The sequence below is a fragment of the Rhea americana genome, unplaced genomic scaffold, assembly GCF_003343005.1.
Source record: "Rhea americana isolate MKP2758 unplaced genomic scaffold, rheAme1 scaffold_138, whole genome shotgun sequence".
NCBI classification, from domain to species: domain Eukaryota; kingdom Metazoa; phylum Chordata; class Aves; order Rheiformes; family Rheidae; genus Rhea; species Rhea americana.
The window spans coordinates 2,295,510-2,307,525 of record NW_028185461.1 but is presented as its reverse complement, the minus strand read 5'-3'; the positions used below and the strand labels follow the sequence as shown (position 1 = coordinate 2,307,525).

At 39.6% G+C, this 12,016-nt stretch overlaps 1 protein-coding gene across 2 annotated transcripts in view; it reads left to right on the top strand.

The window, feature by feature from the left end:
• FOXK2 (forkhead box K2) overlaps window positions 1-12,016 on the top strand; it is a 46,646-nt gene that overhangs the window by 12,883 nt on the left and 21,747 nt on the right. Inside the window, exon 1 of one of the 2 annotated variants that reach the window (XM_085298321.1) lies at window positions 5,111-5,209. The exons of the other annotated variant lie outside the window; for it this stretch is intronic. Coding sequence (XP_085154447.1) covers window positions 5,139-5,209 — 71 coding nt within the window. The 5' untranslated portion in view covers window positions 5,111-5,138. Of the gene's footprint in view, window positions 1-5,110; window positions 5,210-12,016 lie in introns of those variants that run through there. 2 annotated transcript variants of the gene reach the window in all.

Sequence of the window (12,016 nt, the reverse complement as noted above, 5' to 3'; positions counted from 1 at the left end):
AGGAAAGAGATGCAATAGGTAAAAACCACAGTAGAACTTCAGTTGTTTATCCTCTTGAAATGAAATTCAGGCCTGTGTTTTTAAAACCTTTTCCTGGCATTGCTCTGTCCATAAAGCTGAGAAATGCGACCAGTCTGTGTTATCAGCAAATTCCAGAACCGGGTAAGAGTGCTTACATGCCTTGTGAACCCTGGGCAAGACAAAATAACTTCCTACAGCAAGCGATACAAAGCTGTCTGATTTCTCGCCTGCTTCTTCACATAGAGGCTCACAGCTGGTCAAAACCTTTTTTTTTTTTTTTCCATTCCTTCCAAAGGACCGCTGGTCTTTGAGGAGTGCTGCGGTTTGAGTGCACATGAACACTCGCAGCAACCTGAGCTGCTCTTGTGAAGTGCTCGAGCTGTGTGAGCTTCCCTACGCGGGGAAGCAGAGGAGTGGGGTGAGATGGAGCAGTAATACTAAGCAGCAAGCAGGCAACAAAATGGGTCTTTCTAGGAGTATTTCCTTTTTGCTTGTTTTGTTTGCTTGATCATTCCACTCTTTGAATGTCCAGGCTTTCTGTAACAAAACTTTTCTTTTTGAATTATAAATCAGATTCCATCAGACTTCTATTAGCGGGATTTTTTTCGTTCTTGTAACCGTTTTCTGGTTTGAAGCTTAGTCTGTGGCTTAGTAGTTTTGCTTCATTGCATCTTGATAAGGTTAATAGGGGATATTAGCTGTTCTAGATGGAAAAATGTAGCAGTAATTAAGATTTAAGAGGAACTTCCCCAAAGATGAAATAGGAAAACTCATCCTCAGCTGGGAGAAGAATTCAGATGCTCCCACCTGACTTGGTATTTTAAAGATGTAAGTTAAACCTTGATGGTGGATTCCTTTCAGAATTTTAAATTTCCTTCCTGAATTTTGGCCTGTTGTGATTAGCTTTTTCCTGGCTGCTGCAGTACAGGCAGCCAGAGCAGTCCATCTGCAAGCACACCCTAGTACACAAATGTTTACTTTTCTGTCAGTAGGGAAATAGCCCGGCTTGTTTTACGGTGTGGTTATTCTGAGGTTGAAAGATTGTTGAGCCTGGAAGAGATCACAAACCCCAGCTAGCTGCTTAGCTATAAATAAGTTTGGTCTGCTGTGGGCTAGTAAGTATGCAAGATTCTTCAGTGAGCTTATTCACTGTTATCTAGGGCTATCACCCAAATGAGTGTTTTTAAGGCTTTTAAGGAAAGAGGCAGCCAGAATTCTCTTTTTATTTACTATGGATACAAACCATGCAAAAAGCACAACAACAGAAAAAGCACGTGAATGGAAGTAACTCATCTCTCARTTGGAAGGATAAAATAAAATAGGCTTCTAATACAGGTTTTAAGTTTGGGGTTAGTGTTTTGAAGTTCCTCTGGCTTAGTAATAACTGAAGAAAATATTAGTCATATTTGTATCAGCAAGCTGGTTTGCATGGTCTTTGTGTTAGCTGTATTGTAGCTGAGAAAGGTGTCATAAAATAATTGAACATCATCTTAAAAGTGTAGTTAATTAGAATTCAAAGTAGCAGTAATGCAAGAGTGTGGGTTTTTTTTGACCATGTGGCAAAATAATACCATTATTCTGTTATACCAGGGAGAGGAGACTGAGGAAAGTTGTCTCAGCAAAATTAGATTTGGTATTTAATCAGAATTAAGTGCAAGAACTGTAGTTGTTATTTTCTAAAGGTTTTTAAAATTTAGGAAAAAGCTGCAGTTGTGGAAATGAACATGGGAGAGGGTAATGTAGAAATTAGCTGCCCTGGTTACTTTCTGTTGGCAGGGTGGTGGTAGTGAGAAGGCAGAAGATTTGGGAGAAAATTTATTTCATCATATTTACTCTGATTCCTTATCTTCTGTATAGAAACACCTTTACCAGTTCATCCACTTTATTTCCCAAGTATTGATTGTGTCTACAGGTTCTTGTCTTTTAAAGAACATTTGATAGGAGTAGGATTAGATAATTTTTTTGTTCTTCCAGTTAGATTTCTTAACTTGAAGTCTGAGTAGTTTAGGGTTAATGACTTCCAGATATGTGTAGGTAATTATCAGGGGAGTTGGGAGCCTGTTGCAGTGACATTGCATTTCAGCTTGGGAGATCCCTGGGCTCTGATTAAGGAAGTGTTGGCTACTGGAGGCGTTATGCTAATGCACTTTTGTCCTACTGACTGTTTAGTCTTTGTAGTAGCTGCTTGCTCACACTTTCCACAAGAGATTTAAAGACGAGAACATCTATGACTACGCTGTGTTTTTTTTTATAGGAACGTTCTGTGGAAAGAAAACTGCTGGATGGAGGACATGCTGACAGTGTCTGAACAGTGCGAGCAAGAAGCTGGGCTGATCAAGTTTTTCACTGAGTGTGGGAGACTTATTTTTAAATGTGGAAGGTCCTTAGATACGCRTATTGTGATGGTTCACACCATCTTGTAAGTCACTAGAATAACTCTCCTGAAGGTGTTCTGAGTGGAGACAGGATTTGACTTGTACAGGTAATGATTTAATATAAAAATATGAAGGAAAGAGAAATCCCTCTAGGGCATGTAAAMTCCAAATGCTAAAGGATGGGTATTTAAAAGGAAGTATATAGATCTAATCATAGCCACTGGTCTGAATGCAGAAAGTGTTGATGTGGCCAAAAATTACCACGCAGTAGTGAGGTGGTGACCATTTCTTCAGCGGTGCTGGCATGTCTGTGTGTCAGCACCAACAGCACCTTTCTTGGTGGCCTTCGCCGAGATTGAAATGACTGTGTAGAGTGGGGAGGAAGAGCTGGCTGTTCAAGTAGTTATTTGAAGTTGCAGGGTTGAGCTCGGAATGCTTATCTTCTGGATTTTGGAATCTTGAAGCCGCACTGTTGCATTTAATAACCATCCAGGCGGTGGGTTATGTCATGCTGCGTGAGGCTGTGTTTGGGGCTGTGAGCGCGTGAGAAAATTGCACAGCATCAAAAGATGCGACTGTTCTGAAGCGTGAGTGCATGGACATACGGTCCGTAGCGTGGATCCAAGAGACAGTTGCCTCTGAGAATCACCGATACTGCACTAGCCATTTTATTCAATCTTACATAAACTGAGTCTGCTGGTTTTAAAAGTTGCCACGTGCTATCTCTAGTTATACTTAATACAAGCACTTTAAATGAGTCGGTGCCAAGCAAAGCATTGTTCAGAGTGCGGAGAAATAACCTGCACACCAAAATTAGCGTGTATTCATTTTGAGCGGTGTGTGTTTTCATCAGGGCTGCCCAGATCATGTTGTCCCTGAAGGCAGCGTATTTCAAGTTGAAAAGTTTAAGCTATTGTAGCAGGGAATGTACTGGTGAATGGTGCCAGTAACATACGCTGAACGTATGATTGGCAGATGCCCCCCCGCTTAGCCTAGCCCGTGAATTACTTAGTTTGTGTTCAAAGCTGATTATTTTTGAGTGTTTTTTTTCTACCCTGATGGTGTCAACCAATGAGCCTTTTGTATTTCTTTTACTTTCTTTTCTACTGTTGCTATTTGTTCTGTATTTCTTAGACTTTTGAGGATGGCTCTTAATGTTTCATGCTAGTTTATTCAGGATGCAGTCCTTGTAATCTCCTGTGCTAGCTGAAAGTGTGGAGACCAGTCTGATTATTTTCAACTTGAAATCAAGAGATAAAATGACCTTATATTTAATCTGTTGAGACTTGTCTGTATGCATTAGTTAGGTGTGCTACCCATTCTCTGTGTAACATTTTTTTACCGTTGTGTTTAATATCAGTGAAATTGGATTTTTTTTCTTCATCCTTTATTATCTTTATTTAAATAATTATGTTAAGCGTATAGTCTGTAGGCCTTTTCTGATCCTTAAAGTAATTTTTGTTTGTGGCTCAAGTTGACGGATTTTTGTGAACCTTTAGTTGCATAAACTTTGTGCCATGGGTTCTCACAAAAGAAGCCTGAGTGAACGCTGGCCTGAGTTGGCAGTCTGGGGAGCAACAATAAATAAAGCCTAAATGTACATAAAAATATAATGCATCTTTGCTGTCCATTTTATAACATTTCAGGGAGTATTACCTCCTTAATAGGATCAGGCCTGGCACGCAAAATGCATTTGACTTGGTGAGCTTTTCAGAATGAGTCCGCTCTGATTACTTCTGTGTGCTATAGCCAACATGTCTGATCATAGTATGCTTCTTGCTATAGATTATTTTCTTTAATACAGCTTTCTGCTGAAGTAACGCATTGAGCTATGGGGTATGCTGCTATGGAAAGCTTTTGTTTCTGAGGTTAAGTACCTTGGCAAAACTTATTTCTCAAGCATTTATTACATCTGCGGTAATTCAAATAATCTTTCCTATTGTTCCTGTTTTAATAGGGATTTTTTTATCTTCACACCAGATTTATATTATAGTATAGCTTTATAAAATTAAGAAGAGTAGTTCCATTTCTGAGGTTTAAGAATACCTGTATGTGAGATTCAGTCAATGAAGATAAACTGTAACTAACCCTTTGGTTTTCAGGGTCAGTTAAAACCAATTAATTGGGAGTTACAGCTGAAAGAACCATGCTCTCCTGTCCCTTGTGTTGGCTCTAGCATTCAGTCTGTGTGCTGCAATCAGATTAGTTCACTGGTGTGCCTGAAAATCAATCCCTTGAAGGAGAGGGAGTGAAAGAGGCTCGGGATTAGTCTTCTGTCAGATCTCCAGGCAGAAGTGCACTTTTTTGGTTTACCAGATGGGAAGAAATTTATAAGGCTGATAAAGTGTTTTCACACCATCTTACATTGCAGTTTGATGAACATTTGAGCTGATCTAAAGGTTCTCCACTGTTGAAAGGTGGAGGTCTTGCTCATTCTCTTTCTGGTTTTTGGTCCTGGCCCCAGGACCAGGGCCTTCCCCTGCTGCCCAGTAGGTGCCTTAATGAGACAGGTCTCCTCACTAGCTTCAGAGAATGCTCTTTCCTTCTTAAAATTTTGTTTTGCTGAGTTAGTTGGTGCTGCATTAGTGAGTTGAACCAGCTCATTGAGGGGCCTAAGCCCCACAGCTGAGTCAAAAAGACCCTGGCCTCTTTTCCTCCTACTCCACAGGCAAAAGAACAAGGAGTTTTTTAGATCCTACTCCTGCAAGAAGCAGAAGTCTGTAGTGAAAGGTCTGTTTGAAGATGACATCAAGGCACCTTTGCAGAAGAAGGAAGAGAAGTGTTCACTGTGGGCCCGCATTCCAAGAACAAAAGTAATGAAACTGTGTTTGCACTATTTTTAATAGTTTCCAAAATGTTGCTATGACAGAAGGTCTGCATTTTGCACTTCAGCACAGAATAGCTCTTTCAGTCTCTTTGCAGCAGCTTCCCCCAAAGATATGTGATCATGGGTTTCTGCTGGTCTCTGGGAGACTCTGTACTTTGGTTTTTGAACAGTGACAAAAAGATATTTGAGTTTCAGGTTGCATTTCAGGCTTTCTGCATCAGGTGATGGTGTCCTGTCTCATTGCCTTTACAGTTCTTAGGGAAAAGTCACTAATTCTTGTATCAATTTATATAAACTGATGGTTGTTTTCTCAGGAGGGAGCAAAACTGTTTGTAAGATACAATTTTAGAACTGAACTAATTAGTGCTCTTAAGATCTTCAGAATGTGATTCTTGGTGATGATTAGGAGAATAATAGTTTAAAAATATCCAGTGAAACTTCTTGACTCTTTCTGAAAACCATGATGAATAAATTTATATCTTAAAGTTAACATTATACTTGTAGTACATGGGGAAGAAATGATTCTTTCATTTTTTGGGGGGAAAGATCTTAAAAACAGTAGTTTTATGTACATTGTTTTTAATTTTGTAAGGTATCTGTTGTCTTTTTTAGCTCTCTTGGCTTTGTACTCTGTAAACTGGAGAAGTGTGCGTGTTATTATGGAACAGGGCAAGGGTGTGCACATGCCCTCTACAGTTGTCAAAATGTCTTTGAGATCTTCGTATTTCTATCTTCTCAATTTTTACTTTGATTCTTATAGAATTTAAAAGTCAAAATACTTAGTCTTTTATTTGTCCAGATATTTCTAAGATTATTTTGTATAAATAATTTTTGCTATATGAGTTCAAAATGAGGATAGTGGGATCCAAATATAAACTAGTGTTTGTCACTATTTCCATGTTTTAGATATTTTAATTTCAAACTGCCTGGATGTGATCCTGTGCAATGTGCTCTAGGTGACCTTGCTTGAGCAGGGAGGTTTGGACTAGTTGATCTCTAGAGGTCCCTTCCAACCTCAGCCATTCTGTGATTCTGTAATTTAGGGCTGACCTTAAATGTTGTGGTAAATACATTTTTTTTCCTGGCATTTCCAATACTAATGTATGGATTAAAAAATGCATATTTTCTGGAAAAAGTTTTTTTTTTTGGTTATTATTGAATGAAGTTTAATAAAATGTCTTATATATATGGAAATTGTGAAACCAGATGCTTTTCTGTAGCTAGGGGTTAACATTTCAACATTGTATATCTCTGAAAATCTAAATCTTTTAAACATAGGTTAGTTTTCAATAGTAATTTAAGTACTGTCAAAATTTGTGTTTGCAGTTCTTTTAAACAGTATTGTATGTGTGGAAATTGCTTAAATATTTGCATTTTATTCTGCTTTGAAGTGTAGTGGGTTCTGCAGGGGAATTTTGAAGAGATCACGTGACTGAGGAAATTGTTCTCAAATACACAATCCTATTTTCAAATTTTCAGTTCCTGTTGTGCCAGAAAGTATGTATGTTTACAGCTACAACTATTTGTGCATGGCAGAAATTACGTAGTAACAGCAAATGTCAAGGTCTTCCGAAACAGGAAATGTCCAGCAGGTGGGAGGATAAAATCAGATTAAAAAGTCTATATTAAATGGTGATTGGAAGGATTTTTTTTACATGACGGTTCTGACAGTCATGTTCAGGGAAGAACGATGCTCAGCTGATAAGCTGGGGAAGCTTGACTGAGCAAACTTCACTTTTCTTTTGAGGGGGTGACAGTAAGAAATGCTGCTTAATATATATATATAGAACAGCTCTGTAAATTTCTGCTCGTTGAGAGAAGTTAAATTGTTGGAGCTGTTAAGCCACCTGTTCCTCTGTGTAGCTGTGCAAGGATCTCTTTGCAGTTGATTGCTGTAGCTTGCTTTTTTCAGCATTTTGGAACATTACATAAACTTAAATACCTATATCAGTTTGGCTGTACAAGAGGCAGAGAACACTGGACTTGGCATGGGTTTCTGTTCTGCAAGATCTTACTGTCTACAAAGTTGCTTGGCTCTACCATACCTTGAAGAGGAGCCAGAGTTTAAAGCACAGAGATTGAAAATGGTGGGTGTCTTTGATATTTTAGATTAAGAAATGGAGATACATGTGCAGGTAGGTACTACCTCTTCTGATAGGCTCTGAGAGAGCTCAGAAATGAATCTTCAACAGAGGAAAACATTCTGCATTAGCTTTTCTGACTATTGCATGGAGTGATTTGAGGAGCTGTATTAGCATTTTGAATGGTTATATTGGCATTCATCTTCACTCCCCACTGCCTTCCACTTTTGTATACTGAAACAGCGAGTTATGTGGCCGGACATTCTCTCYCCGCCTTTCTCCCTTTCTGATCTTCTATTTTTAGGGAATTTAACAGTCAAGAAAAACTAAGTCACAGAATGAAGGAAAAAAAGAAAACCATGGAATTTTGAAGTTAAACCAGAAGAAACTACTCTTAAATTATGGCTGTTTTAGTATTGGGGAACCTTGGATTGGGTTTGACTTACATGAGCAAACTACATGTGTTCTGTCATTACCCTCCCACAGAATATCCTTCAATGTGTCACCGTAACTTCCACAGCTTTTTCTGCTCATGGGCAAATAAGTCTTAATAACTTGACAGCTATTCATCATCTTAGGAAGTATTTTGCCTCATTTAAAGGAAAGCAACTTAGTCCTTTTTCTATTGCCCAGATATTTTATCAATGCTTAGGATATAAGTTTTCAGCCTTTCCCCTCCCCATCCCCTATCCTAAGCTTCAGTGATTAGGATACAAAGTTTCAGCATTTTTTTCAGCTTTATTTTTGTTTACTTTTAAATGAATAGGAATGCTGTTTGAATTTTTCTGTTTAGTAATAAAAAAAATCCTGCTCTTAATAGATGTATAGGAAGAGAGGTCTGTATAAATTAACACCTTCAAGTTCTTCAGTCTGTATATTTGTAGAGATTTTAATTAGAATGTATGCCTCCAACATGCAGCTTTGTTGTCACATTTTCATTCTATAGTGGTAAAGTGCTCGTGAAATGCAAATTCCTGTAGCTCTGTTTGGGAGGATGTGAAAGATTGCTTAAGATAATTTTTGTGTGCACGTTTTGCTCTTTGCAGTGTAGGCTTTTCAGCTACTTTTGTTGTTGCTCTGAAAACAGCTGCTCCTGTGCAACAAACTCCAGCCTTGTTAAAGAAATCATCTCAAATTTACTGATGAAGTGAGAGGCTTTCACCTGGTTCTGCCTCTTAAAGTGACTGTAGAAGGATGCCTAAAAGAAGGGATGATCCAGTGCTTTAAACAAAGATTGAATGTTAAGGGAAAATATGTTCCATTCCCAACTCTGCTGCATGCTTGCCAAAATGACTTGGCCAAGGCACAAATCTGTTTAATCTGTTTTTAAAAATGGGGATAATACTTCAGTGGTGGAGGATGTGTGTGTGTGTGGGGGGGGGGGATGATGAAATTACAGTGTTCTCTCATAGCACTTTTTATCAAGACCTATGCCTTGCCTTTTGAAATTGTTTAGTTATGGCTGTGGTTTAAAAAAAAAAAAAGAAAAAAAAAGTTTTCTCTCCTGTTTCCCTGCCTCCCTTCTCCCTGTTTTTCAGGGTTATTGGATCTCTTTTTGCCAGTTTTCCAGACTTTTTATTTTTTATTTTTTTTACATATATTGTTTCTATGTGAATGCTGCTAGCTCTCAACTTCGGTGTGCTGTAGGGCTGCAAAGAACCCTATATCTGATGCGTTGTGCTGCTCGGTACTTTGGGGTTTCCTAATGAAAGATGTTACAGAACTGTAGAGCAATGCATTTATTTGATTATGGATGAGACCTTGGAAGCGCTGTACATGGGAACGTGCAAATGCATTAGTTACAGACTGAAAGATGATAGATCATTATCATTACGCAGACAAGTTTGATTCCTAGTGTAGTTTCTAGCACATGTACGTTTTAGAGCAATAGGAATATTTTTGCAGGGAATGCTTGACTTACTATTACCAGAAGGGATTAATGCTTATCTGCTGTACCTACTTTCCTGAGGAAGTTAGAAAAACTTAAATTCTGATGAAAAGGGTTAAGCATGCGTTCTTGCTTACAGATTGAGTTTTTCACTTCTTTTTGACTATTAGCTTCTGGAGGTTTGTTTTCTATTTTAGGTAGTTCCAACTTTTCAAAGAGAGTGGTCAGAACAGTTTTATAATAGAACGCTATGTTTTTAGGTAGGAAGTACAGTGCAGCTTTGAAATGAAGCTGTCGTGACAGCTTTACCTTTTTAAAGAGAGAGGAGTTAGACTATGAGCTGACAAAATCTCTCTAAAATACTAGGAAACATTTAGGTTTTGGCTCAGGTAGTTTTCTGCTGGGTTAGTAAATAAATCTCTTCCCTGGAGTTACCAGGGGTGCTGGTGGCAGGCACAGGGCAAGCAGGGAAGTCCATTGCTGGGCACAGAAGTGGTGGGGGAGGCATCGCTTGGCAGTGGTGAGCGGCTGCATCACTGTACCTCACGAAACCCTGGAGCTCAAGCTACTGGTCCAGAGAGCTCCTAATTTGTAGTTGTGCTTCTCAACTTACATTTTTCCTTCCTTTAGTAGGTGTTACTCAGAATGGGCTTCATCTTCCCTAAGTGAGGTGTGCATGATGTGGAAGACTACACCTAGACTCTCTTCCAGTTCAGTGAAGAATAGCATCGCTTACCATGATTTCTCCAGGCCGTTTTAGACTTCTCCCTTCATTGAGATTTTTGCCCTTGTAGTGAATGCTGTTTTCCATTCGCTATACAGATAGATGACTATTGCACATTCAGGTTTATACTCGGAGAAATTAATCTCATGCTTCACATTCGTTATGATTAGTCTTGGCTTCTCTGTGTTGGTGTTGCCTGTGTTGCCTTATCTGTACAGTGGCGGTAGTTAACACACACATTCTACAAAGAGTTTTGTGTTTAGCATAATGTTTGTTTTCTTTGAATTTGTGGACAGATTTCCATGCTTGTGAATATTGGTCTTGTTAAAGTATGTCTGTTATTTTTTATTAATTTTTATCCATCTGTGATTTCCTGCTGCCCCCTTAAAATATCCTCTGATTTGAGAGCTTGGTGTGGTCTTAGAAGGATAGCTTAGGCGTGCTTCTAGAGGTGTATTCACCAAAGACAGCGTCAATTAGTTTAATTAGCTTATCTTTGCTTTGTAGGCTTCAGCCGCTCTGTAGCCTTGAGTGGCCCTTGAGCGTCCACCCAAATGATGGAGGAATGCAAGGTTGTCTCTACTGCAGAGCAGTCTCCCCCTGTGAAATTCCTAAGGGGCTTTCTGCACYGTCGCTACGGCAGTTTTAGAAATTAGCAAGCAGAAAAAACAACGGAAGCAGATCCAAATGTCCGGCAGCATACAGTTGGTTGAAAGACTCGTCTCAGAAATATTACTTAAAATAACTAGCCCGGCACTATCACCAAAGCGAAGCAAGTGCTAGATTGCCTTAGGACATCAGGCATCGTTAGGCAGGTGATTGAAAAATGTAGTTAATGCCCATGGCTTTTGGAGAGGAGTCTGAAAAAAAGTCTGTTCTGTTCTTTGACCATGCAGGTGGACTTAAGGGGGAGATTTAACTGAGCTGTCTACTCAAAATAGGAGTTGGTAGAAAGCAGGTTTCTCATTTCTCAATGGCCTGTGTTAGTCATGGTTTTCTAGGTGAGATAACAGACTACTTTGCTCTTGGAAGCTGCATGCTAGGTTGAAAAGCATGTCTAAAGTAAACTTTGCTTCCTTGATTCAGGAATAAAGGCTTTTCCACTCAGCCTTGCCTCCATGAGTAGCTGTGACGACAGGGGAGCTTTGGCAAGACGGCGCAGCGGAGCCCGGGTCTCACCTTTGATTCCTGCAGCAGCTCCCATGCGAGTCACAGGCGCTTTTCTGTGATTCCGCTCGCGTTTAAACGCGTTGTGACAGCGCTCGCTCACCATGCTTCCCCCTGCTGCCGTAACCCTAAGGAACAGCAAAATGCCAAGTACTGCCTGTGTTTGAGCACTTTTGTCTGCTTTGCCCATAGCTTGTATTTAGCAATGAATATTCCCATTATAATCCAACTGCTTCCAGATGGCCTTTTACCCTCCCGCAAGTTCCCTGCAGCTGGCAGGGGTGATAAGTTCCCCGCAGCTGGCAGGGGTGATGCCAGGCACCTCCTGGATGACCTGATAATGAGCGATACGGTGGCTCTAGTTGGTCTGCTTCAGCTCAGCCGCGGCTGTGGATCTCATACTATATGAAAAGAGGTTTTGAGTGATCATTGCTGTCCTGGTGAAAGTTTGAACTTGCGTATTTAGTAATGGGAAACTGCTGTTAACTGTAGTTATTTGGAAGGAAGAATTAATGATTCTGTTCATTCCTTTTTTAAAAAAACCTTTCCTATTGCAAGTGTTTTGTTTCTTTTTCTTTCTYTCTCTCTCTCTCTCTYTTTTTTTTAACAGGAAACTATTGTGTTATAGAGTTATGTATCTCTATTGGGACTTGCAATGGCCATTTCAAATTTGGCGGAGAGAGAGGACCACTTAGGTTTTGGGCCAAACTTAATTTGTTTTTCCAGTTCAGAAGGAAACTTCAGGATAGAGACCACACAACCTGACTGTGCGCACGGCTTTTGTGTACGGAGATGCTAAATACCCGAAAATGCAGGATTTCCATAGGCGGAGTTTCTTTTGTATTCACAGGCTGGGAAGCCTCGAATTCCAGAGGCATTACATGAGCAGTTTTAATGAATTAGTGTCTGGTTTTCCTGCAGCAGATGTGACAA